We start from the raw sequence: 24,451 nt of genomic DNA, 5'->3' as shown, positions 1-24,451 counted from the left end.
GGGAAAAGCAGTTTCCCCTACATTAACATGTGAATCAAATCCGCAAGCACTTTGCAAATTAACCAAGGAAGTGGTCATGTAATACCAATACTCACACCTTTCTATGCCTCAGTCAGTAATGGAGTATATGATTGTGTATTGCGTATCGACATTGGATTTATGTAATTTTCTACTTTGGGATGTTCCGTACCAATCCTCTCCGCTTGTTGTAATCTAATTATCACCAGCTCATCGATCCTGGCGCAATCAATCAACCAATCTCCATCTGTTTGATGGATTCCATGTCCGCTTGCTCCCAAAAATCCAACATCCGAAAGCGAGCGCGTACTAATCCAACGCAAAACCCAATATGCCAGACCGCATTCCATTGGTGCGACTAGCGCAGGACTCACACATGGCGCCACATCCATAAACAGGCTATTAACACCTACGGCACCGTGCAACTGCTGCATTATAATGCGGGTGTGGCATGCCCCCGCCACGCCCACTTCGAGTGTCATGCCACACCCACTCCCATTGCCCCTGTCACACCACTGAATGCAATTGCATTTTGCAGCTGCAGCTGCAGCACTTGAAAGTGCCAAATTACACATGGATGAGGTAGCAGTGAGAACAGATAGCTGGAAAGTCATGCATTCGGGAGATGAAATTATAGGGCTGGACATAATATATGAAACATTATGTTGTTGATGTTGTCCTTGCCGCAGCCGTTGCTGCTTCACACGACATCGCATACACTGGGAAAAAGTGCTTCCATAACTGCTATCATAAAGAACAATAATTAAAACTTCACTTTAAAGTAATTCGCTCCACACTGGCATTTTAAATGCTCTCTGTTGTCCTTAAGCGTAAATAAACATAAAACAATAAAAGCTGCGCTTATTGCCCACTTGTCCTTGAGTGGTTTGCTTGCATAAAGTGCTGGCCACTGGCCACTGGCCACTGTCCACCCACGAAACCCCATCGCTTTTCCGCGAAACTTTTCGTCAATAAAATATGTGTATGTAGCATACTTTGCAGCGCCACAGGACGAAGGACAAAAGCGGAGCTGTGCGGGCGGAGTGCGCGGGGATCATATTGATTTTCCATCAGCGTGCGCTCAACTGTTTAACAATGTGCTAATATTTATTAAAACCGAGCGACGTAAGGCCTCACGTAACGTAATGGCACGTAATGGCGTAGGGTCTCTAAATTCTGACGGCTGAGAAGGACGGTGGAACTGGGAGAGAGCACCGTGTTAGTCCGTGCTAGCCCGGTAAGTGTAAGTGTGTGTGTAATGTGTGGCAAGGACTCGGCATTCATTATGCCTCCCTTACGGCTGGCCCACATGTCGTATGATTAATCCCATTTCATTATATTATCGCTAATGCCACATCCTCCTAGCCCTTGTTGCTTCCGCTTTCCGGGCATGAAAAATGGGTTTTGTCCTTACTTTGTTTGAGCTTCGTTGTAGTAGAGTAGGCAGGACCTGTTTCACTTTTACTTACGCATAATTTATTACGCATTTGTTGGCCCATTAACCCACCCATGCAACATCTGACCATTAAAACAACTCAATTAACAGTTGACATAATATGCTTTAGTTTTCTTTTAGTTTCCTTTTTTCAGTTTTTGCTTTTATTTTCGTTTTCTCATTCATTCACTTGTTGTTTGCACAGTTTAAATTCTTACATTTTAAAAAGTTTTCTTTTTACTTCAGTTTCTGCTCCGACTTCGGTTTCGGTTTATCGTATTTCTGTATGGCTCATATCTTTCAATTAAATACTTTCAAATGTTACGCTTTTGTTTAGCCTTAATAGCTTTAATAACATTGTTGATTCAGTTTTTCGTTTTTCGATTTTCTGTGTTTAATAAACTAGGTTTTTAATGTATATATATATATATAGCTTTCTTGATGTCGTAGTTTTATAAATACACATTTACATATACAATATTTACTTCAGTTTTATGCGGTCTTTTAGTTTTCATGTCATACTTTATTTATTTTGAATGCTTAGACTTAAGTATCTCGAGAATTCGTCACCATCTGAAATGCTTGATGAAATTGGAATTGGAATTGGAATTTTAGACAGAATGTGAAATTGGGCAAAGTTTGAATATGTGGAACATGGACGTGGAACAAAGGAATATTGTGTGTGCATTTGATCGACAGTTGACATTTTTGCAATAAATATCGAATAACTATAAAACGCCTCATCAAACATAATGGGATTTCTAATTTGAATTCGCATTTCCATTCCTGCAGCCTGCACAATTTAAAAGGCATTATTCGCTTGAAATTTCATATGAAATGGAATGGAATTTGAATGTTTATATGCTCTGTTGATATTTTACATGGCAAATGGTAATTGGAAAAAGCGTGGGGGAAAACGTGTTGGGATTTGGTTTAGTCTCTGAGTAATCATGCTGTATTTCAATAGTGTTTTGTCTGTTATTACTGTTTAATTTGTATTTCGCTTAATGCTTAGCTTGATTAATGAAACTTTTTCCTTTACTTTAATTTTTATCAATAGTTTTTTGTTTTCTGTAACGCTTGATTTATCCTTCTTTTTAATGTATTTGGTTAGCTATGTGCTCTATGGCAAAGTTTGCTGTGATGACAGAAATTAGTCAGACAAAGACAAAGGATTTTAGTTATCGAAGAGCCCAAATCAACGCTAGGAATTGGAAATGGAAAATAAACAATTGAAATATGAATCGAAAAGCGCTTGTAAAACGTCAGAATAATCATTTGAATGTAACATTGTAGAGAGCTTTTTTCCATATTTCATAGGGTTTTTCGTTCTTTTAACACTTGACTAATTTTCGTTTGCATTGAGTAACAACAAATAAATTTATGAAATGTGCAACAATTTTTCATCTCAGCCGATTGTATCCTAAATTCAAACCGTTCCATTCCTCTGCACGTGGGGTAATACTTACGTTTATTTAATTTGTACATTACAAGAACGAAACGAAACAACTTATTCGAGGGTTTTCCCTTTACATATTTTATGACTTAATTTCTAACCATTCAGATGCAGCCAAAAGAAAAATTCTCCCCTCAACGAGTTCTGCTTTTGCTCTCCTTTTTTTATTTTCCTTTAACTTGTAGCTAAATTTTCCCCCTTTGGGTTTAAGTTTCTTTTATATTTTACACAGTTTTTTCGCTTTAATTTCTAGGGTTTTTTTCGTTTTTCGTTTTTTCTATAGCCTGTACTTGAAGTTGAATGTTTTTAGTTTGCGTCTTGCTAATTGCCTTTCGGTTGAACATTTATCTGTCTATTAGGATTACGCAAAATGCAAATGAGAATTTCTCCATGCTTCGAGGAAACAGTCGCAAAGTGGCAGTCGAAAGCGTTTTCTCTTCTGGTTGGTATTTGCTGAAAAATGGTTTCCCCTTGCTTCTTTCTTGTGTTTTGTTTAATGCAGTGTTGAGCAGCAGCCTCCTTCCTTCTGCCTTCTGCTTAATTTTGGCTATAAAAGTGACAAAGGTTGGAAAGAGTCGATCGAAAAAAGCGCCTCTAGGTATGCTAAGCAGCCTATTTACACAATTTCCAATTTCTAAGGGAACCAAGGACTTAGATAGCTTCATTGTATGATACAAAGTCGTACATAAAAAAGGCGACAACTTGGCTTGATTTCGGTTTCATCTATAGTTAGGTATGTATATCATATATTTACGTTTTCTCTTTTCTGTTTTCTGTTTACTTCTCGTTTCGGTTTTGTGCTAAATATTACGTATACGTCGCTGATTCATAGAAAAACGCAATAGCCAATAGAGTTATGTCGTATGCATACGTTATAGTTAATATAGTTACAGCTTACGATTGAGTTGAGAGTGGCCTTGAGGAGGGTCCGCTGCTGGCCGTTGAGCTCACCTTATGTCCGCCTCGAAGGGCTGCCTACACGTTGCCGCCTCCCTGCGCGATTGTGGCTGCACAAAATGCCAGGAGTGCTGCCGCTTCCAAGGTTGCGGGCCTTTCCAGTGCCAGCGCCAACACCATCGCCATCGCCACCTCAGAACGCTGGCGAGGAAGTGGCGCATGTCGCAGGCGAGTGCCGCCCATCGATCCACTGGCGATTTAGGACGCTTCCCCGTCGCCCGCCGGACGGAACGGTCGCGGACCGGCGGGGGCGTGGCCAGAGCGGCGCCCAGCAGCGCAGCGATCCACCGGCAAGCGCCCAGCTGCAGAAGCACACAAACAGGTACACAAACAGACAGCGAGTGGGCGAGGGGCGAGGATGCACTGGTGCCGCGTGCTGCATTGCTGCTGGGAACTCCCCTGGAAACGGAATGGGAAACACCTGTTTAATTTACATCTTTATTGCTGTCCTTATACTCAGACATTGGGCGAACTGAAAAGTCGTTAAGTAGTTTGTTTTGGGCTGTGGCTGCGTGAGTGTGCACTGTGAGAAAGTACCACCAAAATGGGCGATACATCAACTTAAAATCAAGAATATCACTTAAAATATTTAAAAATTAAAATTTATGACATTTTTAATTTCTGAAAGGGAATTTACAATATTATCAAAATATATTTTGTATTATCTTTGATTTAGTTTCCTGCATTAAACAAGGATCCTTAGAAGGGGTCATCCCCTTACTTTTGAATATCAAGACTTAGCCCCACATAATCCAGCAACTTTAAACGGATTACCACCTCCCACAAAGGGCAGTGGGCGGTGGCACCCAGAAAACTGTCGAACAATAAAACTGCACAGATAAAGGAAAAGCACGAAACAATACTTGGATTGTCACGAAAGTCAAAACAACGAGCAGCTAAATAAAACTAACAAAACGAATCCCCAACTATGCGGCATGAAATAAAGGCAACTGCGAAACGAGATTAGTAAGGCGGACGACTGTTTACAACTTACTGAAACTGTTGCAGGTACAAAGCTTCAACTGCACCAGCAACTTGCAACTGGAGTTTACAAGCAGAAGGGAAAAATCAACATTGTGAAGAACTTAGTCAAGGATTGCGAACCCTGCTTACTTGGGTGTAAATACTATTTGATAATAGAACAGTGCTCATTGATACATTACAAATGTAAATAAACCAAATATTGGTACATTGAAAAAGTATTTCATGAGAAATTCTGTTACCTCTTCTTATATAAATAATTATATAAATTAAAAACTCTTTCAGAACCATTCAACTTTTTAAATAACCTGAAAACACCCAGCATACTTAGACCAAACCGAATTGCTGGCACTCGGGACTATTTTATTGGAATTTTTATTTCTATCAGCAAACAAAAGATATCAAAAAACTTTGTGTTGCCCCCTAATAACTTTTGATTCCCTAGCAGAGGAAAAACAATTTTATGCACTGCAGCTGGCAAGGATCGGTTTGGTGCGAAATGAAAGTCCCAACTTGCACTCTAAGTCCACCGTCCTTCGGCAGAAACTGAAAGCCTGAAGCCTGGAAGCCTGAAAGTCAGAAAACCTGAAAGCCTGACGGCGAACGAGACCGAAAACTCTGACCCCATTGATGACGCAGTGGCTGCTGCTGATGCGGCAAGCCAAACAAGACAGAGGTTCCCCAGATGTCGCTATATGTGCTGTATACCTGATGCCTGTACCTGTACCTGTATATGCATTACAGGTAACAATGAGCAATAAAAAGGGAAAATAATGCAAAAAGTAAGCACAAGATGGCCGCGGAGGAGTGGGAGTGGAAAACTTTGGCGCTGCAACACGATGGCAACAAAAGCGGAATGGCAGCAGAAACAACACTGTCGACGGGCATATAATAATAACAAACAAACAAAGCGAGATGTAACGGCAAGGAACAATGGTAAAAGCAGCAGCAGAACAAGAGACAAAACATAATAATAATCAGAAACAAGTGTGCCAAAGCAGTTAACGGAAACAACGCGCACTGCATGCGCAATATGCTGACGGGGATGAGTGCCCCTCGTCCAGACCGCTACACTCGGAGAAAAGGGTGAACAAAATTGATACCTATTAGGAACTAAATTTCTTATTTATAAGCGATTTAGATTGATTAACCTGCATGCGGGTTATAAGTTATTGCATTGCAACAGGATCCTTGCAGAAGTTCTGTGTGAGGAGCCCTAAAAAGTATGCTACAAATGTTAGCCATTAACAGTAACAGAATCTTCTATTTCTGTAATGTAAGTTTGTAAAACCGTTCGCAAAATACTGTTAAGCCTTTAAATTAAAAATATATAATCATTTGCTCTTTATTAAGTAACGCTATTAAAATATTAATTGCTTGGATGTTCAAGGATTTTCTCGCAGTGCCTGCATAATTGTATATGCTCTGCGAAAAGACAACGCCGTGTGACATTATCTAGCAGACACGGTTGCTGCGACAACGACGACAACTTGACATTAGTGAAAGTCGCAGAGGAAGTAGCGTGCAGCAACTGCTGTTCTAGCTTTTCCAGCTTTTCCTGCTGCCGCTGTGAGTTTTCCTAGACAGTCGTAGAGGGTGGTGGTTTGGGGGCTATCTACGGGAGAGGGGCGAAGCATAAACATAATTTTCATGTGGCACGCGTGCCAGATTCAGCAGGAGGCCGAGACCCCAAAGTTTGTAAGGCAAGTGCATTTAAATACACTGCTTTTGGAACCACTTAGCATGAGGAATTAAGAAGTTCTGAATAACCAGAAAGAATACTTAATTATTTATAAATCCAGTTTTGAGTTTTAATAAAGAAACCGTGTAACCATATTTAAGTAAAACATAAAGTCATTTGTTGTATCGCAAGCAGTGGCGGAGCTGACAACCCTTATTACCAAGTTCATATACCCCTCGAGTGTAGGGAAGTCTCCTGAAAATATCTTTTGCCCCCTGGCTAGATTTGCTTGGCAAACATTGACGGTTTCCAGAGTGGTTGGTTACAGACACGGCAGATGAGTATAAATAGGTGGCGCGCTCCGAGGATAATGGTTATCCAGCAAGGGTAGGGGGAAACAGGGAAAGAAACTGTCGCTCCATTCCAGATAATTTTCACGTGCCACTTTTCTAGCAGATTTCACTTAGCTGAGCTCCCGTCTGGCTAAGCTCGAAAAATTGAAAGAGACACCACTTACCCCATCAGCAGGCACTTTCCCCCTACATAGCGAGTCCATTCACTAATCAATATTTGCTCATTGGCTTCCGAAGCGCTTCCTTACACCCTTTTGTTGATGTTTTCACGTAGTTTTGCCGAGTTTAAACAACACTTTGTTGGATAGTTATTGTCGCCTCCACGTAGCCTGCCACTTTCCCCCCTTTTCTGTTTCTGTTTCCGTTTCCTCTGGCGCCCTTTGGCACTCTGTTTTGCCGCACTCTCTTTACGCTGGCCTGGATCTTTCTGGGCTTTTGTGTCACTTCTTGGGCTGCCCGAGCAGCTTTAGCAGCTGCAATTTCTATGGCTGCCTTTGGACAGATTTCAGCCATTGATATGCTGACTCAGGCCTGGTCGTCTGCGTATTAACTGCTCCAGGGGGATTTGGATCTCGCTTCTGGGTCTGAGACACAAATTCCTGAGCTACTGTCGGTACTTAACTTACTTACTTAACGCGCAAATTCGCTTGCTTAAATGTCTCTTTCGTTTAGAACTTGAATTAAAAGCGCATTTACTTCTTAGGCGTCCAAGATTCTGCATTCACTGTAATCGCTCAATCCACTTGACTTTATTTAACAGCTTCCTAGCAACTCACTGAACAACACGAATTTTAGCCAACAATTAGAAATATTAAATAATAAAAAGATAATTCATGAAAAGTTCAGTAAATTCAGCCAGCAAGTTTCTTGTTCTCTGACTAAAGCAATTGCAATGCGAAACCACTTTTCTTCACCATTAGCTCATGTGGACTTCTAGTTTTTTATTCGGCTGCACTCGCATTCTTTTCCGCTATTACTTTCAACCGCCCCATTCAACCCATTAGTTTTTGTTGTCTTCCAGGCCAAAACTCGTCGTGTAACCCATTAGCATTCCCATTGTGCAATTCCGTTTTTTGTCACAGTTTCATTTCGTGTATTCCCCGCTTTTTTCAAGGACCCATTGTTGTACTTTTTGTGGATATCCTGTGGCTGTGGCTGTGTGCGGGTTGCGGGTGAGTTGTCGTTGATTTTACTTACCATTGAGCACATGTACTGTAACGCTTTTGGGCTTTGCATTTGATGGATTACACTGATAATGCCCGGAGTCTGACGGACGCGCCGATTTAATTAGGAGGAACGATGTGGTCGTATCGCCCTTATTGGTGACCACGGACACGCCTCCGCGCGGCGAATCATAGTTGATGATCTGCGGGTGAGATGGAAACTTCTGGAGGTTATAAAATATTTTGCTACACTTCCTGTCGGCCAGGGGGGGGGGAGTATTGGGGCAGGACGGACTTCACGATTTTCTACGCCATAAAACCTAGGCCAAATTACGCATACGCACTGTTGCACACCAGCCAAATTAAAGTCAGTGGGCGGCGTAGGAAAAGAGAGATTGCAAATAAAACCGAAGCAAAACAATAAAATTAAATCTCTTTGGGGCACAAGGCACAGAAAGGGGAAAGGGGGAAGCGTCAGCACTAATGGCAATATATTTTCCCTTTCTTGTCGCCGCCTCTATAGAAAACACATAACAATAGAGAGAGGACCGTGAACCCTTAAAACCCAATACAATAAGCCAGGGGCAAAAGCCTGAAGTGTGGGGAAAACACCTAAACTGGAAACTAAAACGTGGCCGAGTCCAAACAAAACCGAAATCCATTTAAAGCACGGAACCGAGAACCCTTTTCCCCAGGCTCTGCATCCACTTCCTTCCTTAAATGGCATTCCCTAATATAAAAAACCGAAAGAAGGAAACTTTTCGCTCGGCAAAGCTAATTTAAAAGTTACTAAATTGAACACTAAAGGTTTTCCACACTTTTCTGGCTCATTCGGGAGGAGGAAAGCGATAATGATGCCCCAAAGTAATTGCTTGTCCTTGAAGATGAAAGTGAGTTTGGGATTGGGGAACTCAGACTCACAGCATTATTATGATTCCAGAAGATATAGGCTGGTGGCTCCGGTGAGTTTTGTATGATACAGGTAAGGTTTATAGTGGAACCACTTTCTATATACAGATCGGGTGCACCGATGATTTCCGTCGAGGGTTCTGCAAAGGAAAACGTAATTAAAGCGGTGAAGTGCAGAAAACTGTATTGTTAATCAATCTGGAATAAAATATCAATTAGCTAAGAGCAAGAGGTAGCGAGGTGAAAGGAAAAACATGTTCATCCTTTTCAGGAGACGCAATTGAAAAGCGCGAAGAGGGAGATGAAAATATTTTCCCATTATACTACACTCTTTTGTTATTCAACTCAATCAGAATTTAACGCGGAAACTTTAACCTCTCGAAAGGGTGGAAGGGACACTTTTCGTAAATGGGTCTATAAGGAAAGTGAGTTTGAGTTTAACTTGAACGCGTAGGAGTTAAAGCTGAGTGCTGATTCCATAAGGAAACAAAAGTTTCTTACATTTTCGGATTTAATTTGAACAGAAGATTCAAGCATGAGGGTATAATATCGGATTGTTGTGGAGCTAAGTGTAATAGATGTGTGTAATAGTGCCTGCCAGCATTTATATCGGTTTATTGAGGTATAGCTCAAGTAACTGCCCAACTTACCAACGACATTCAGGTGAATGTAGTGACTCATGTGGGGCGTGGTCGATACCTGGCACTCGTAGATACCAGAGTCGCGATGTTGCGGGTACTTGATTTGCAGCATCCAGTCTTCAGTCTGCGGCTGATGAATGGCCCGAAAGCGCTGATCCGACGTGTATGTGTATCGGCCAACTGTCAGCAAATGTATGTCCCGATGTCGCACCCACGACACCTGAAGCAGCATCTGAAATGATTGGGGGAAGACGAGCAAAGTTTTAGCATGCGAGTTAAGATTTCGGATTTCGGATTTCGGATTGCGGATTTCATTTGTTCGGCAAACAGTTTAAAAAGTCAATTTCATACGCAGCTGCTTGAATGGAGCGTGCTGTTGGGTTGTCCTTTGTGTCGGGGCCACACGTGTAAAATGCAAATTTATTATGATATATTTTTTATATGATGTTTCGCTTGCGCTTGCCAGGGCAAACTTTCAAAGGACAAGAGCAGGTGATGTGAGTTCTTTGCCAGACAAAAAAATGATTGTTACTGGGGCTAGCACACACACGCCCACACTGGGAGAAAAAACGCAGAAGTTGGAATGGAGTTCGTAAACACGTTTGACTTAAACGTCAATTAAAATGTCTGAGGTAATCTCAAGTGCTGCTAAATAAATTTGTGTGCAAGAAATGTGACACTTTGAGTTGGAAACTAAATTAAATTTGCGCATAGGCAAAAAAAGCAATTAAATTATAAATAATATTTTCATTTCCCCTGTGCACTTGGGGCCACGCCTTTGCCAACCACCTGCTGTTTAATGCTCAACTTTTCCTCGCCCGAGGACGCAACATTTTTAAGTGACGCTGATTTAGGGATGGCCTAAGTCACGAGGGGGGTTAACAAATTGGAAGGGGTGGTGGGAAAGTGGTTGGTAGAGTGGGTGGTGGAGGGGGTGGGAAAGGACACGCCTGGCTGTGTTGCGTGTCATACGTCAGCTGCGGGAATTTTCAATTTCAATGACAACAGCTTAGCAACATCCTGCCTAACGATGAACGACGACGTCGAGGACGACTTTGCCAAAGTTAATGGACAAGAAACTCTGGGCAGGAAGGAAGGAGCAGCTATGAGCGATGATAGGTGGGTGGATGGGGGTGGTGGGGTTGGTGGGGTTGGCCCTTGGACCAGGTGTTAGTTGCCAGACACAAAGGTAAACTTTGGCAGCTGCTTAAGCAAAGTTGCATGTAATTAACACCCAAAGTCCTTCTGCAGTGATAGCACAGCGCAGGCGGCGTGAGGCAACAACTTTTACGCACAGCCACACACATTTTCACCGGTTTTTTGGCGCGCTGCTTAACTTTTTTTATGCGCATTAAGCTTGTTTACAGTGTCGTAAAATTTTAAGCATATCAATATTCTCCTTCATTTACTGCTTGCCAAACGAACATCAAAATCTGAAAATATTCTTTTACTGCTCAATTTGTGAAGCCGAGAAATATGTACTCGTATAAATTATGTACAGATGTGCTACCTGGCGGGTTTCGCGGTAAAAAGAAGATTCAAGACGTGGCAAGTTGGTAAGGTAGCAATATACATACATACATATAATAACTATACACAGATTTTAATAAATTACACGCTATTATTATTTCTTCAAAGACCTCAACGTCCAAGGAAATCTCTATCGCATGCACCTTTCACCTTTCCACTAAATAGTCCACCCTATTTCCTTGGAATTATGGAAAAGCAGCGAGTTTTTCTGGCTTCGGCTGTGTGTGTGTGTGTGTGTGTGTGTGTGTGTCTGGCATTAAAACATAAAGCTCTCGCCGAGCAAAGCGCAAATGAAAAACGTCATTAATAATGCAGGGACCATCAACATCCGTACGCTGTTTATCATTATAGACGGTGTGAAGCAAAGAGCACACATACACGTACGTTCGTACATACTCGTATGTATATACATACATACATACATACACAAGCGTAAAACAGAAGGATTTTTCTTCATCGTTTTTCCTTGGCACTTTCCCCACAGCGCCAGCTTAATTCTCACCCAGATGCTGCCAAATCTCAGCACCAATGATGTATTACTCCAGGTGGAAAGCTGGGCGAAGGCGAAGGCGGAGGTCGGTGGTCGGAGGGGAGGGAGCGAAAAAATGGGGCGGAAGTGGGTGGTTTTGGGGCGGCTTGTGGCTTGCCGCAGAACTGAAAGCTAATTAGATCTTAAGCTGCCACACGAAGGTAATGAATATATTTTACAGGTTGCCTAATGTGTTGGGGTTTTTTCGGGCAGCTGATGAGCAAGAAATGGATATTTTCTTAAGCTGTCTGCCGAATAGCATTTTATGGGGGGATATAAGGTCTTAGGCGTTTTGAATATTATGTACAAACTGCTACATAAAAATGTATAAACAATTATGTGCTTACTTGTAAGCACAGCTATTTGTATGCTTTTCAATACATTTAACTACATGTGTTGTTTAAAAAAGGATGCTTTCCTTAAGTTCATTCTCACGTGCAATGACTCAAACCAGCAACTTCCAAGAGCTCTCCATCGTTAATTAACTCGTTCTGCAGGACACAAAGCAGGAGATCGACGAGGCTATCCCAGCTAACACGTTTAATGAAGTTATCCCGGGAACGTGGTGTGTCGCACATCCTCGAGCACAAAACTTTCGCATCGTCCTACCACAAGGTGGAAATCATTTAGCCCGCTGCTCTCGATACTCCAACCCCAATTGAGGTTGCCTGCCCCTCCTCGCCATTGTGTACAATTTAATAATCACGCAAATTAGTTTTCGAAACCGCAACTCAAACAAGCCAGAACCCCATGCTAATCACTGGCTGCCAGAAAGTTTGCCTCAAAATGGGAACTGCGAACTGGCAACTGGGAACTCCACTGTGGGAGGTGGTGCATGCAAGGCCCGGATTCCGGATTCCGGGACATGTAACATATTATTATCGGAAAAACGGGCAGGGAACTTCTCCGGTCGCCGACGCCGCCGGAAGTGACGGAAACCAAATGACTACGGTCTAGAGGTAACGGCACTGAGCTCCTGCCGAGCAGGCCGAAAAACAAAATGAATTTTTCGGGGCTTTTTGCTACATTTGAATAGTTCAGGTGAGCGAAGGCCTCGACCGGAAGTGGAGCTGGAAGTGGAAGTGGTGGTGCTGGTGGTGGTGGTGCTGGAGATTGTGTTTGTGAAATGTTTGCGGCACTTCCTTCCGCTCACGACGCAGAAGTTGAATAAAGTAAAATCTGTTTCCTGTTTGGGTATAATTAATCATTGCGTTCTCTGGCAAGCGGAACAATTAGCCAGCAGGCCCAAAACTCCGCCCCGCATTTTGGAGCAGCCAACGTGCTAATTAGCCAGCCAGAAAAAAAAAGCGAAATACACAGTGGGGCAGCCACTCATGCACAGCCAACAAATCGCAATTTGATGGCAACGACAAAGAAATTACACGATAATTACAAGGCGAATTGTCAAATGATGGCAAACATGTGATTTATGGCGCTGAATCGGAGTTAAAGGTGAGAGAGTAATCATAACGTAACAATAAAATGTTTAAAATGTTTCTAATCTATTTTGAATCAGTAAGGACACCGCAATGGTTTTACTTGCAGTGAAACTGGATATGTGGCAACTCACCGTCTTATTGCCCAGATTCTTGACGCGGCAGTTCAAGTAGGCCGTCTTGCCCAGCAGGGCAGTGACGTTCTTGGAGAAGGCCTTGTCGAAGTAGGGACCCGCATTGCGGGCCTCCTCCAGATCGATGCTGTTGCGATGGAAGCCGGATGCCAGCTGGGAGGAGAATGTGTTGCTGCTGCCGCTGCTGGCCTTGTGGAGGCTGCTGCTCGGGATGCCCGTGATGGTGGTGGAGCTGCCAGAGGAGCTGCCAGAGGAGCTGCGACTGGCATCGGTTGTCAGCGCAGCGGATTCAGAGGCAGCGCCTGATCCGGCGGCGGGATGGCCGTTTTTGTTATTTCCGCTGCTATTGTTGCCGCTTCCGCCTCCGCTTCCACTTCCGGCGACACCAGTGGAACCAGGAGCAGCCTCGCCTGCGCCAGCTGCAGATCCTCCCACTCCTTCGTTGGGCAGCGCATTGTTACTGCTGCTCATGTCCTTCGAGTTGTGGGAGTCGCGCTGAGCGGCGTAAGCTGAAAAGGGAATGGTATTGTAGATGTTACAATCGGGAAAGCCACAATACACAAGCAAAGCTGAAATAATTCCCTTAATAAATACATATCAATAAGGCTTTTGAAAACATCTCTTTCTTAATTGAATGTTGTGCTTATTTATTAATATGTAGGTCTCCTTTAAGTCTTTACCTTATATTGAATCATGCCCGTGGTAATTCCGAAAGGTGTTTTCTCTCGTAAATGTTTCAAATTCGCAAAACTTTGCTTAAAGTCCTTCAATCGATGGCCATAACAAGCGAACTAGAAACCCGAACCGGGAAACCTTGTAACTCGTTTGGCCTGAACTTTTAACATCCCACAAGCCAACTCCCACTACTTCCACCTTTTGTGGCTGCCATTTAGGTAATTAGCGAATTAAGCACACACACACACACATACACAAGAAATTGGAAAAACACGTTTACAACTTTTTTGGGAGGGTAAACAAAGTTTTGGGTGGGTACGCAAGGTAAATCAAATTTTTTGTTGTGTTCTCCCCAATTTTTCAGCGTTTTTTTTTCGTTTGTTTGTTTGCAATTTTTCGTTTATCAAATTTTCATGTTTTTCCGCACAACCCAGCGGCGAATGCGTGTGTGTGAGTATTTGAGTGTGTGAGTGTGGTTGTTGACGACGTTACAAGCAATTTTTATCCGGCATTTATCCATCACTTAGCAGCGAGAACGCCACTGCGTCTGGGCCAGAAACTAAGCTGCTGCCCACAGAGCCCTCGAATTTGGCTCGGATATATCTCGGGGCACTTGATACGCTTATTACGTCGCAGCAGCTAGCACTAACGTCTCTTTACGACACTCTCCTCCACCAGTTTTATGGACCAACTCGGCAAGCGTCTGGCTAGCGACTTTATTAGATTAAGCATGTTGTGCACGTCGCCGCCCGGAGACCCAGACATCGAACAGTCCACCGAACGGACTGAGATGCTGCCAGTGACTCGGTCACCGTGAAGCGCCAAAGAGAGCCAAACAGCAGTTTATCTTGGCATCCTGGCCAGCCTGCTTACCCAATATTACTCATACGCCGCGTGCACCAATGGCAGCAAGAACTCTTCTAAGTAATCAAGCTCCAAAAATCAAATATGAGTTTGAACATGAGATATTGTCGGCTTGAAATTATTTGTAGGAAGCCAAACATTTGTTTTTCATTTAAATAATTATTTTCAATACTACAGATTCAATCAAACCGCCTTAAAATATTTTCTACAGTTATTAAACGTTTAAAACAGTCTGATAAATCTGAAAACTGGTATCTGGTCACGTTTTGTGCGACTGAGCTCATCGCCAGTTGGCGAGCATATCCCACATGCATGCTCGTCTTATCACTCCCTCTGCTTCCCTGCTGAGTTCCCTGTTCCCGGTTCCCTGTTCCCTGTCCCTCGGAGCCAGCCAGTTTACTACCCAAACTATTAGCTGAGCATCAGCTTTGGCCCGCCGGCCATGTTCGTACCAGATAAGTCGAATATCCTTCATCATCTGCTCCAGCTTCAACTGCTTTAGCCTTCCCTCAGAGCTTTTTCATCCTCCACTCGCCAGTCTCCTCCATTCTCCATTCTCCCTTCTCCATTCACCCAAGCCAAAATGCCATTGACAGCCAGAGCGTTGGGAGTAGTCTGCAGCTTGGCCCTGCTCTTTGGTCTGCCGGCTGGCTTCAATTGGCAGTACCCGAAGAATGTTGCTAATAACCTGACTCCACCCATGTCCTGTTGCGTGGGAGTTTGAAAAAGGGGCGGAAGGGGGCGGCAACCGGGCCAAACATGATAATAAATAAAACGCCTCGGGCTAGAAATTAAAATAAATTGACTGCCTGGGACAAAAGACCGCACCGTCAACTGTTGGCTGCCAAACATAAATTAGAGCAGCAGCGAAAATATTTATTTTCCCTCTTTTATTATCCCTATGCCCTTGCAAAGGATCACTAAGTTTGAGGAATATATTTTTAGATGTTAACCCAGAGTATGAGTATGTTAGCAGTCAAAGAAAAAATAAATATAATAATAATAATCAAGCTATTTTAATTCAAGATTTAAATGCACAAGTTAAGAGCTAGTTACTTGATACTACTAAATTAAATTCAATTTGAAATATTAAAATATTAAGATCTAGGTTAAGTTCCGTTTAAAGGGTATAAGGAAAGGCATTTCGTGTTTGCCATTAAATGTTCGGTTTTATTCTGAGCTCCATCTCCCTTTTTTGGCTTAAAAGCGCCCTGCAGGAATCAGAAAGTCGTGTACCGAGGTCGCAGTTTCAGTGGCAGGCGCAGTTCCTGCCGTGTTCACGTCTCGTGTCCCGGATCCTGAGTCCTAAGTCCGGAGTTCTGAGTCCTGAGTCCGGAGTCCCAAGTACCAGGTCCTGAGTCCTGAGTCCCATGTCTTATGTCCGGGTTCGTTTCGTCGACGTCAACGTCAGCAACTTGAACACAAGTAGACCGCAGGGCATGTTCCTGTTGCTCATCTGTAGCCTCGTCCTTGTCTGGTTCTTGTTCCTGTTTCTGTTCTTGTTTTTGTGCTGGTTCTGGTTCTTGGTCCTGTTCTTCGCTCTCTTTCTGCACCCCAACTTGCCGTCTCTTTCCGTCGGCTTGCTGAATTACTACGCCCGCACAGTTATTATTAACGAGGGTGGCGAAGGTCGGTGGCGGTTGTTGTTGTTGTCAGAAACATTTGAAATGTCAAAACTTTTCGGTCCCCCCTCGCGCACGTGTTATGTGTGCGTTTGTCTGCCTTCTGAGGTGAACTGTCGGGGAGCATCAGCGAAAACAGAGGAACGACAGTCACGCTTAAATTTTTAAATTCACTTAAAAAATTAAAAAACATTTGTGACTCCCCAAACGATTTGCACGGGCATTGTACGAGTATATTTAAATATTTAAAGGTTTCCATTTGTCAGGGAGCCTTGGGCCTTGTTTGTGTGGCTTTTACCCGGACTCTGGTCAAACGAAGAAGAAACTCCTCTCATCTTCGTTTCATTTGCTAGGTGATTATTCTTGGGAATTGCTTGAAGAACTTCCATGGAATTGGACAAGGTAATTCAAGCCGCAGGCTAATATTCTTGGTTAGCTCTACTCCAGCTTCAATGGCCGCTAGATAAGATTTCTTTCTGGATATCAGTGCTTAGTTACCAATGAAATGTACTTAAGGATACGCTCTCGATATCTACGAAGAGTAAGTAAACTATAAGCACTTCAGATAATTAATAAAGTGTATAAACATTTCACAGATGTACCAGAACATAAATCTCTGCCTCAGCGAATTCCTTGGTGTTTCCTTTGGAAAAATTTGCCAACTAATTTGAATATCCGTCGGCATGTTCTTTATCTGCGGATCTGGCATACACTGCCCACGACTGCCTGGTTCATTAGGGCCTAATGATGACTTAACTCCCTCCAGCCGCTAATCCTTTGGCATTCGACTTTGGCCCAAAGGCAGGTGCGTCATTAGGCCGGCGCACGGCATATGAAAAATGAAAGTCGAATGAGCGCAGAGCCTGCCAGGACACACACACACATACACACACACACACACTCGTCGGCGTTTTGGGGCCCACACCCACGCAATCAGGGCTCGGAGTTTCCACATCGCCTGGGAGTTGCTTTCGGCCAGGCCAAAACATTGATTTCCCAAGACTTTTCAGGCACACAAAATTAATTACCTAACCTAAAAACGCAGCCCACAAGGCAACAAAACCCAGAACACAAAATACCAAAATAAAAAAATAAAAAAAGAATGAGAAAAACCAGCACACGAAAGACGTTGGAATTATGTAAGGACGAAATGCCGAGCCAAGGAGGCGCACTCTCATTTTTCCGGCTACTCGATGCTGATAGATTTTCCCTCTCGGTTCTTGATTTTCCGGCTCGCTTTGATTTGGCTCCGCTTTTCTGCTGACTCATTTGGGCATGACAACGGCCAAAATGAATGATATCGAAAATCGAAATCAATAAATGAAATTGGTCAAATCAATTTGGCAACAATTGCACTTTTGCGACTGGGGCACACAGAAAAAAAAATAAAAAGGGGGAAAACTGGAGCACGAAATTTGATTAAAGTTTTCGTTTTGCCATGTTTGTTGTTGGTCTTCAGCCTGCCGCATAAAAAAAGCCATTGGAATGGGAAATGAGCTTGGCCTGTGGATAAAGCCAAAACTGTAGCCGGAATTAAGGCGGAGGCAGAGCCATTTGGAATGCAACTTTCTGTTGCAGCGGAAAGGGAAAACTTTTTACGACGCTGGATTACCGAATTGTAAGTTGGTTTTATGAGAAATGAGAATGGGCATAGCTTCATTTTTCGAGAGTCAAACTAATAATTTAATGAACGTTGTATGGGATATTTCAAACTCTACAAATAATTTGTGTAGTTTCCCTCTGCTTACTTTTTGGAGTAATTCAATTCAAAATTTAACATGGTTTATAGGGTATGACTCACCTCCATTGCCGGACATCAGCGCCATGACAACGACGAGCATACTGAGCATAATCAGCGATCTTTGCCGTCCAAAGCTGCAGCTGCAACCGCTGATGCTGCTGCTGATTCTGCTGCTGTTGCTGTTGCTGCTGTTGCTGCTGTTGCTGCTGCTGCTGGTGTTGTTGCAGGTGGGTGAGTTGCCGATGACCCTGTCAGCGGTGGATGGGCCACATCCTGGCCACAGTCTTATGCAATCCGTGCCGTATTGTGGTGAGTCAGTGGACTCCGGCTGCAGATGTTGTCGTTGTCGCCTGGCTTTGCATGTTGCCACTGCCGCCGCTCGTTGCCTTAAATTCGTTCGTTGATGCTGCTGCTGTTGCTGCTGCTGCTGCTGTTGCTGTTGCTGTTGCTGCTGGCGCATTTCCATTTGAAAAGTTGCCATAATATTTCACTAGCGAGCGCGGTGCCAGCCCCTTGCGCCACTATGCGGATTTCCCTTGCTCCCTTGCTGCCCCGTTGGCGCTTTTCCGCCTGCGAAAACCTATTTGAAAATGTGTTTGTGGACTAGCTGAGGGGCGTGGCTGGGGGCGGCCTGATTAGCGCCTGCCGTCATCATCATTCTGCCGCGATGCGTGAAATTGCCGCAAGTGGAAGTCGAAAGGAAAGGAAATCCACTTGTGAATTTCCCTTCTATAGTTTATCCTTCTGCTGGCCGTGTAACTACTTTGCATTTGTTCTGCTCGACAGAGGCTGACAAATCGCCGCCATTTTTCCAGCGATTTATATTCTATTTAATTTCGGCTCGAACACAATCTCACTTCATCTTCATTAGCCGATTGCTGCCCATCCAGGACTGAGGATTGCAGGATGCCAGGACTCAGCTGCCTGCGAATGAGAAGGACAAACAAAACCGTTTCGGGGCGTTAAAAATGTTTGGAATTTCATTAAAAATTCAAACGTCAATGTCAAAATAAATGGAAATTTGTGTGTGTGCGAGTGTGTTTGTGTTGGTGCCTTGGTCGGCACGTGCTGTTGTTGCTGCTGGGAAAACAAGCGAAAAACGCTCGAAAATCGCCCGAAAACTCTGCTCTTTCCACCTGAAACCAGGACCCACATTCCCATTCCCTTCCGTATAGTAATGTATTACATTATCTCCGTGGCGCGTGGCTCGCCCGTCTTCTGGATTGGCGTTGTTTGCTTTATGAATGTGTTTCTGTAACTGGTGACAACCGTTTTCCCGATCCAAGAAATTGTAGGGATAACGCGGAAATTCGCGCTGCGCTGGCAGAAATGTAAGGTACTCTTTATTAAAGGCAACGAATATAAATTAAGTTCGCCAGAATCCAAAGGTTGGAATTTCTGGTGAGCCGGGGCACAGCAAGGAATTTTAATTCGCATTTATTTAGGGCCAAATACTATTCATAATTGTAATGCATTTTTAAAGTTATTTTCTTTTTTGTGGGAGGCACAAAGAATTTTAACTCAGCGAAATATAAATAACAGCTAATAAAACCCATTAAAAGTTCAGGTCGCATTAATTTTTGTTCCCCCAGCAACTTTCGCTATAAATCCTTTCCCAACTCCTGATCATGAGCAAAAGGACGAAGGCAACAGCAAACTGGCTAAATTAAAGATAACTTTTCACTCGATTCGGCATTTGTTTGCAGACCCAGGAGAGCACTTGCATTCCATTTTCCGAAAAACTTTCCACTAATGCCTCCCAGCGCTGATCATATTATGTCTATTTACAACTTTCATTATTCATTTTTGCGACAAGCGAAAGGCGCAGTGCTGTGGCATGCAATGGTAGAAATGGTGGAAAGATACAAAGTGCCTGACAGAATCCAAAATAATGGGGCACAAAGCGTTAAACAAAAGGCGACAAAAAATCGTTGGGGAATGAAACAAAAACCCAGGACTCGTCACAGTGTAAGTTACAGCAAAAGTTTCATTTAAAACTGTCGAGCTGAGTCGCCGAAACTTTTAAGCCCACCGCCTCCCTGGCACTTTGAAAGTTGCAAAAAAATGTGCCCCCCTTCCACCGAATGCCTCGCATTGGGGCAGTTGGGGCAGACGGGGCAGTTGGGGATGGAAAGTCATCAAGTGCAATGTCAGAGCCTGACAGAATATGCAGCAGTCCCCGGTTCGGCGTGTCGATGCGTGGCAAATGCGAGCGAAATGTGCCACAAAACTTTCGCCGGCCAACAATGGACGGCGCCGAGGAAAACTGTCGAAATGCGGCATAGGAAAAGCTCAAGGTGAAGCCTGCCGTAATTTTTCCTTTTCTCAAGCATTTTCCTCCGGTGGCTGCTGTCGGTGGTTAGTTTTAATTAGTGCCAAGGTCCGTCCTGGGTTAAGCACGTCACGCTGATGGCCGGGCATTAAGTTGTAAGTGCCAGGGCGTGACCGGCTAACCACGCTCCCTCCCAACCACCCACCGCCCACCACCCACCAAAAGCACCCAACACAGACCGAACATCAGGCATTGAAAGAACACCTGGACGCAGGTCCAAGCCCATGCATAATTAAAGACCGACGTCTCATTAAAATTTCCATTAAAAACTGGGTGGCCAACCGTACAATGGCCCAGTGCACGGGGATAAGTTAATCCTTTCCACCGCGAAAACAGCAATATCCTTTTTTATACGAGTGTGCAATATCCCCAGCACAAATGCTAATATAATACGATTAATATTACTTAAATAAAATGCAGCCAGAAATCGTTAAAGCTTTCAAATAAATGGTTTTTATTTAAAGCGGAACATTTTTGTACTCTTTTCTGTCTCGACAATTTTCCAGTAGCTTCCTGCTCATATCCTTTATCCTTTCATGGTTACGTGAGGCGTGGCCTATTGATGTGAACTCTTGATGGGTCATCAATGCAGTGACATTTAAAGCGACAGCTGTCAGGTCAAACCAAAGTGGAACACGACCACAGGACCTTCCTTCTCACCGATTAATCAAATATGCATGACCAGAGTAATTATGTTTGATTAACACCCACACGTACACGCATACATATATGTTATATATATATTTCTTTTAATTATGTCTTCGCTCGGCTGCAATTGTGTCCGATGCCCATCTATTATTTTTTCGCTTGACAATTTTCTGCCTTTGTTTGCTTTTGATTTCCTGCTATTTATCAAACATTTGCATAATATTTCATTCATTCAAAACTGGACTCTCAAAGAGTTTCAGAAGTAAACAAAAGGTATTCATAAAAATTTAAATCAAGTAAATACGTCAATGCCAAAACAAATATAATGGAAGCGTTTTGTGTTGCACTTGCATCGCATATTCAACTTTATTGTGCAATTTTAAAATACTGCAACAATTGTAAGCAGATTAAATAGGAAAATATATTCAGGTCACAGAGTCATAAGCAAATTTAATCAGCTACACTTACTTTTTGTGTTAATCCAACCCAATGAATTTGAGGAAACCATTCACAAAAAATAAAATTGTTTCTTTATAATATGACTCAGTTTTAAAAACCCTTTTTTTTTACAAAAAGAAGGGATATTAAGTGTCTGTCTGAAATCTTCCAAGCTGAACAAAGACATGAAAGCACTTTTGTTCCAGATCTTTAATGAAAATATAAGTAAGCTGTTCCATTGTATAGATAGAATACAACTTAAAATGCCTTTTTCTGTGCGGCCTACTCCACTTATTTGTATCTTTCGGTTACTCGCATGTTGAAGCAAGCTTATGAATTTCTCGTATGTGTGACTTAAGCTGATTTGGGGCAGACAATGAAGAGGGAAAGTCAAGGCAAGGAAAAGGTTAAGTACAATAAAAATAATTTATGTATTTGGGCAACTTTTTGGAGCGCAAAGTTCCACATCCCAGCCATAATATGTGACCTTGTTGAGGCGGCGTGTAAATAAAATGTTGTTTTATTTTCCGAGAAAATGTCTTGCATAAAATGGCCATCTTGCCGGCCGGAAAGTCTTAGTTACCTTTTCTGAGCTCACAGGCAATGGTGTTGGAAAAGTGGTCAAAGGTGTAGCTTCTGAGCATATTTTCCAAGGCAATCTCAGTAATGGAAATTTGTGGTCGTGGCCACAGGAATATGTGCTGCATGAGTGAAAAACTACGACTCTTAGTAAAACTGAAAATGAGATAGCTCACATGACCTACTTAATGGTAAGCCTTACCAGTTCGAACTAATGGATCTTTGAGCTGCAAATCATAAGCATGTTCAAACAATAATAAAAAAAGAGTTTAAATAGGCTTTTTAGTTTGTTTTCTAATGATTTCCAAAGACCAACTTACTTTTTGTAGTCACTAAAGAAATGTTTAAATCGAGTTGTCTAATAAAAATGTTATTCAAGCTCTCAACGATTTTTCCAAAATTCTACTTCAAATATTCTGTTCTGTGTAATAAAAATATCCATAATTGTTTTTAACACATACTTTTCATCAGACTTGTATTCATCATCTTTTATTAGCATAAATTGCGTCCCCCACAACATTCGATAAGTTGATTGGAGTCCCAAGCCCACCCACCTGTATGTTTAGGCACGTGTGTGCCCAGGGAAATTCTTGGCATTTTCATAATTAAATTGAGCTGACAATCCAAGACCCCCCACCTCCCCTGGCAACCTTTTCCTGACCATCACTGAGCCTCAGCAAAGTGAAACATAAAAAAAAACAATCCGCCACTGGGAAAACCAACGCACCATCCTAACTCAAAGAATGACACAAATGTGTGGGACGTTGTTGATGTGCTTTTTTCTTTTCTGTAAGGCAATACATGATTACTGGTGTTAACTAGACAATGAAATCACAAGTTATTCGATAATTAGTTCAATAAAATGAAAAGGACTTACCTTTCTTCGCCTTGTTTGTTCTTTGCTGCTGTTTGTTGTCACTTTTCGTTGATTGAATGGGTTTTGGTTAAACTGAAGTTTACTTTAAAGTTTCGGTAGCGAATCCTTGGAGTTTTGCCCGTGTTAAGTTTCACTTTTTTTTAATTTTTTATCATCTACATATATAAAGGGACTTTAATATTTGCCTTATCTCACCCCATCAAGGCCTGTGAACTCATTTTGTTTGCCCCTTTTCTTTCATGTGTTGAATATCTCAGCCGTGTGATTCCCGTATTTAAACCATTTCTCGCCCTTTTTCCCATTTTATGCAAATATTCCTGGTTAAGCGGAATGCGACCCTAATTTATGGCCCCAAAGGGAATGCGAGAGAAAAAAGTTAAAAAGCAAAAGTTCAGACGAGGGAAAATCGCAACACTTTCCGCGAAATTTAAAAAGGAAAGGCTCAAAGTATTTCTAATAATTATTTTTTTGATTCTCGGACCCCGTTCAGAGATATGGACGACCTTGGCGGTCCTAAAAAACTGAATAAAGTTGAATACAACTTGTCGGGTGAGTTGGCTGTGTGCGAGTGTATGTTAATATTCCACAGCCGCCGTGTGGCCTTGACAGGTGAGAATTGAGGTGAAGGATCAGTTTGGGGCAGGTTCGGGTTTTGTGTTTAGTTTGGCTTAGAATTTCAGTTTGGTACTCGAGCATTCAAGGATCGCTGGCACTCTCGCACACTTTAATTCGGGATATTCGTTTCACTCGAGTGTTGCATACTTGATTTTGCATCCTGGCACGCAGGTCTGAATTTTCATATTTCCGAACATTTTTTCATATATTTCCTTACTCGCACATTGCGTGCGTATGTTTCACATTGGCTTATTTATTATTTACCTTTATTGCACACTCGACAACTTTTACTTTCGACTAGCGCACCCGTGTCCGTGTCCGTGTCCGTGTGAGTAAGCCCACTTGTGCGTGTGTGAGTGGCGTATTGAGGTTGTCCTCCGAACAGGACCTTCCACCGCTTTTCACCGTGAGAACGAACCGAACGATACGACTGCACTGAATACACTGAAAGCCACACGAACGGCGTCGGCTTGAAAAGCCTGGCGACCAGCCAAAGCTCCCATTTTCCTCTTCCCCTTTTTGGCGAGAGAGCGAGCTTTTCCGCCTAGCACAGTGGGGCAAAATCGGTGCATCCCGCCAGCTCACTTCCAGTCGGATTTCCCTCTCACCGATGCCACTTTCGAACTTCCCGAATCGCTTGGGATCTCTTTTACATCCTGCTCTCTTAAGGCCAGCACTCAATGGCCATCTGTTGGCATCCTTGCAATGCCACAACTCTTTGCCCTGCTTTACAGAACTCAACCAATAGTGCCAATAGTGCTACTTTTTTCCACTTAAAAGGGTAAAGTGAAGCGCGAATTAAGCCAACTTTTCCAAATTCGTTGAATGTTACTGCTA

At 42.9% G+C, this 24,451-nt stretch overlaps 1 protein-coding gene across 4 annotated transcripts; it reads right to left on the bottom strand.

The window, feature by feature from the left end:
* Nucleotides 1-1,604: 1,604 nt before the first annotated feature.
* Nucleotides 1,605-24,026, bottom strand: LOC122619356 (uncharacterized protein DDB_G0283357). Of its 4 annotated transcripts, none has more exons than XM_043796248.1 (8): nucleotides 23,879-24,026; nucleotides 23,000-23,154; nucleotides 18,186-19,049; nucleotides 13,224-13,732; nucleotides 9,604-9,826; nucleotides 8,966-9,093; nucleotides 8,079-8,265; nucleotides 1,605-4,287 (listed from the first exon to the last, which is right to left on the bottom strand). In XM_043796248.1, exons 3-8 carry the CDS (start codon nucleotides 18,604-18,606, stop codon nucleotides 3,857-3,859), a joined length of 1,899 nt encoding a protein of 632 aa, XP_043652183.1. In that variant the 5' UTR covers nucleotides 18,607-19,049; nucleotides 23,000-23,154; nucleotides 23,879-24,026; the 3' UTR covers nucleotides 1,605-3,856. The 4 variants fall into 4 exon arrangements, with proteins under 4 accessions (XP_043652183.1, XP_043652185.1, XP_043652186.1 ...); XM_043796250.1 differs by having other exon boundaries at nucleotides 8,079-8,247; XM_043796251.1 differs by having other exon boundaries at nucleotides 3,862-4,265.
* Nucleotides 24,027-24,451: the final 425 nt, after the last annotated feature.

The sequence above is a fragment of the Drosophila teissieri genome, chromosome 3R, assembly GCF_016746235.2.
Source record: "Drosophila teissieri strain GT53w chromosome 3R, Prin_Dtei_1.1, whole genome shotgun sequence".
In the NCBI taxonomy this organism is placed as follows: Eukaryota; Metazoa; Arthropoda; class Insecta; order Diptera; family Drosophilidae; genus Drosophila; species Drosophila teissieri.
This window is presented reverse-complemented; position numbering and strand designations above follow the sequence as displayed.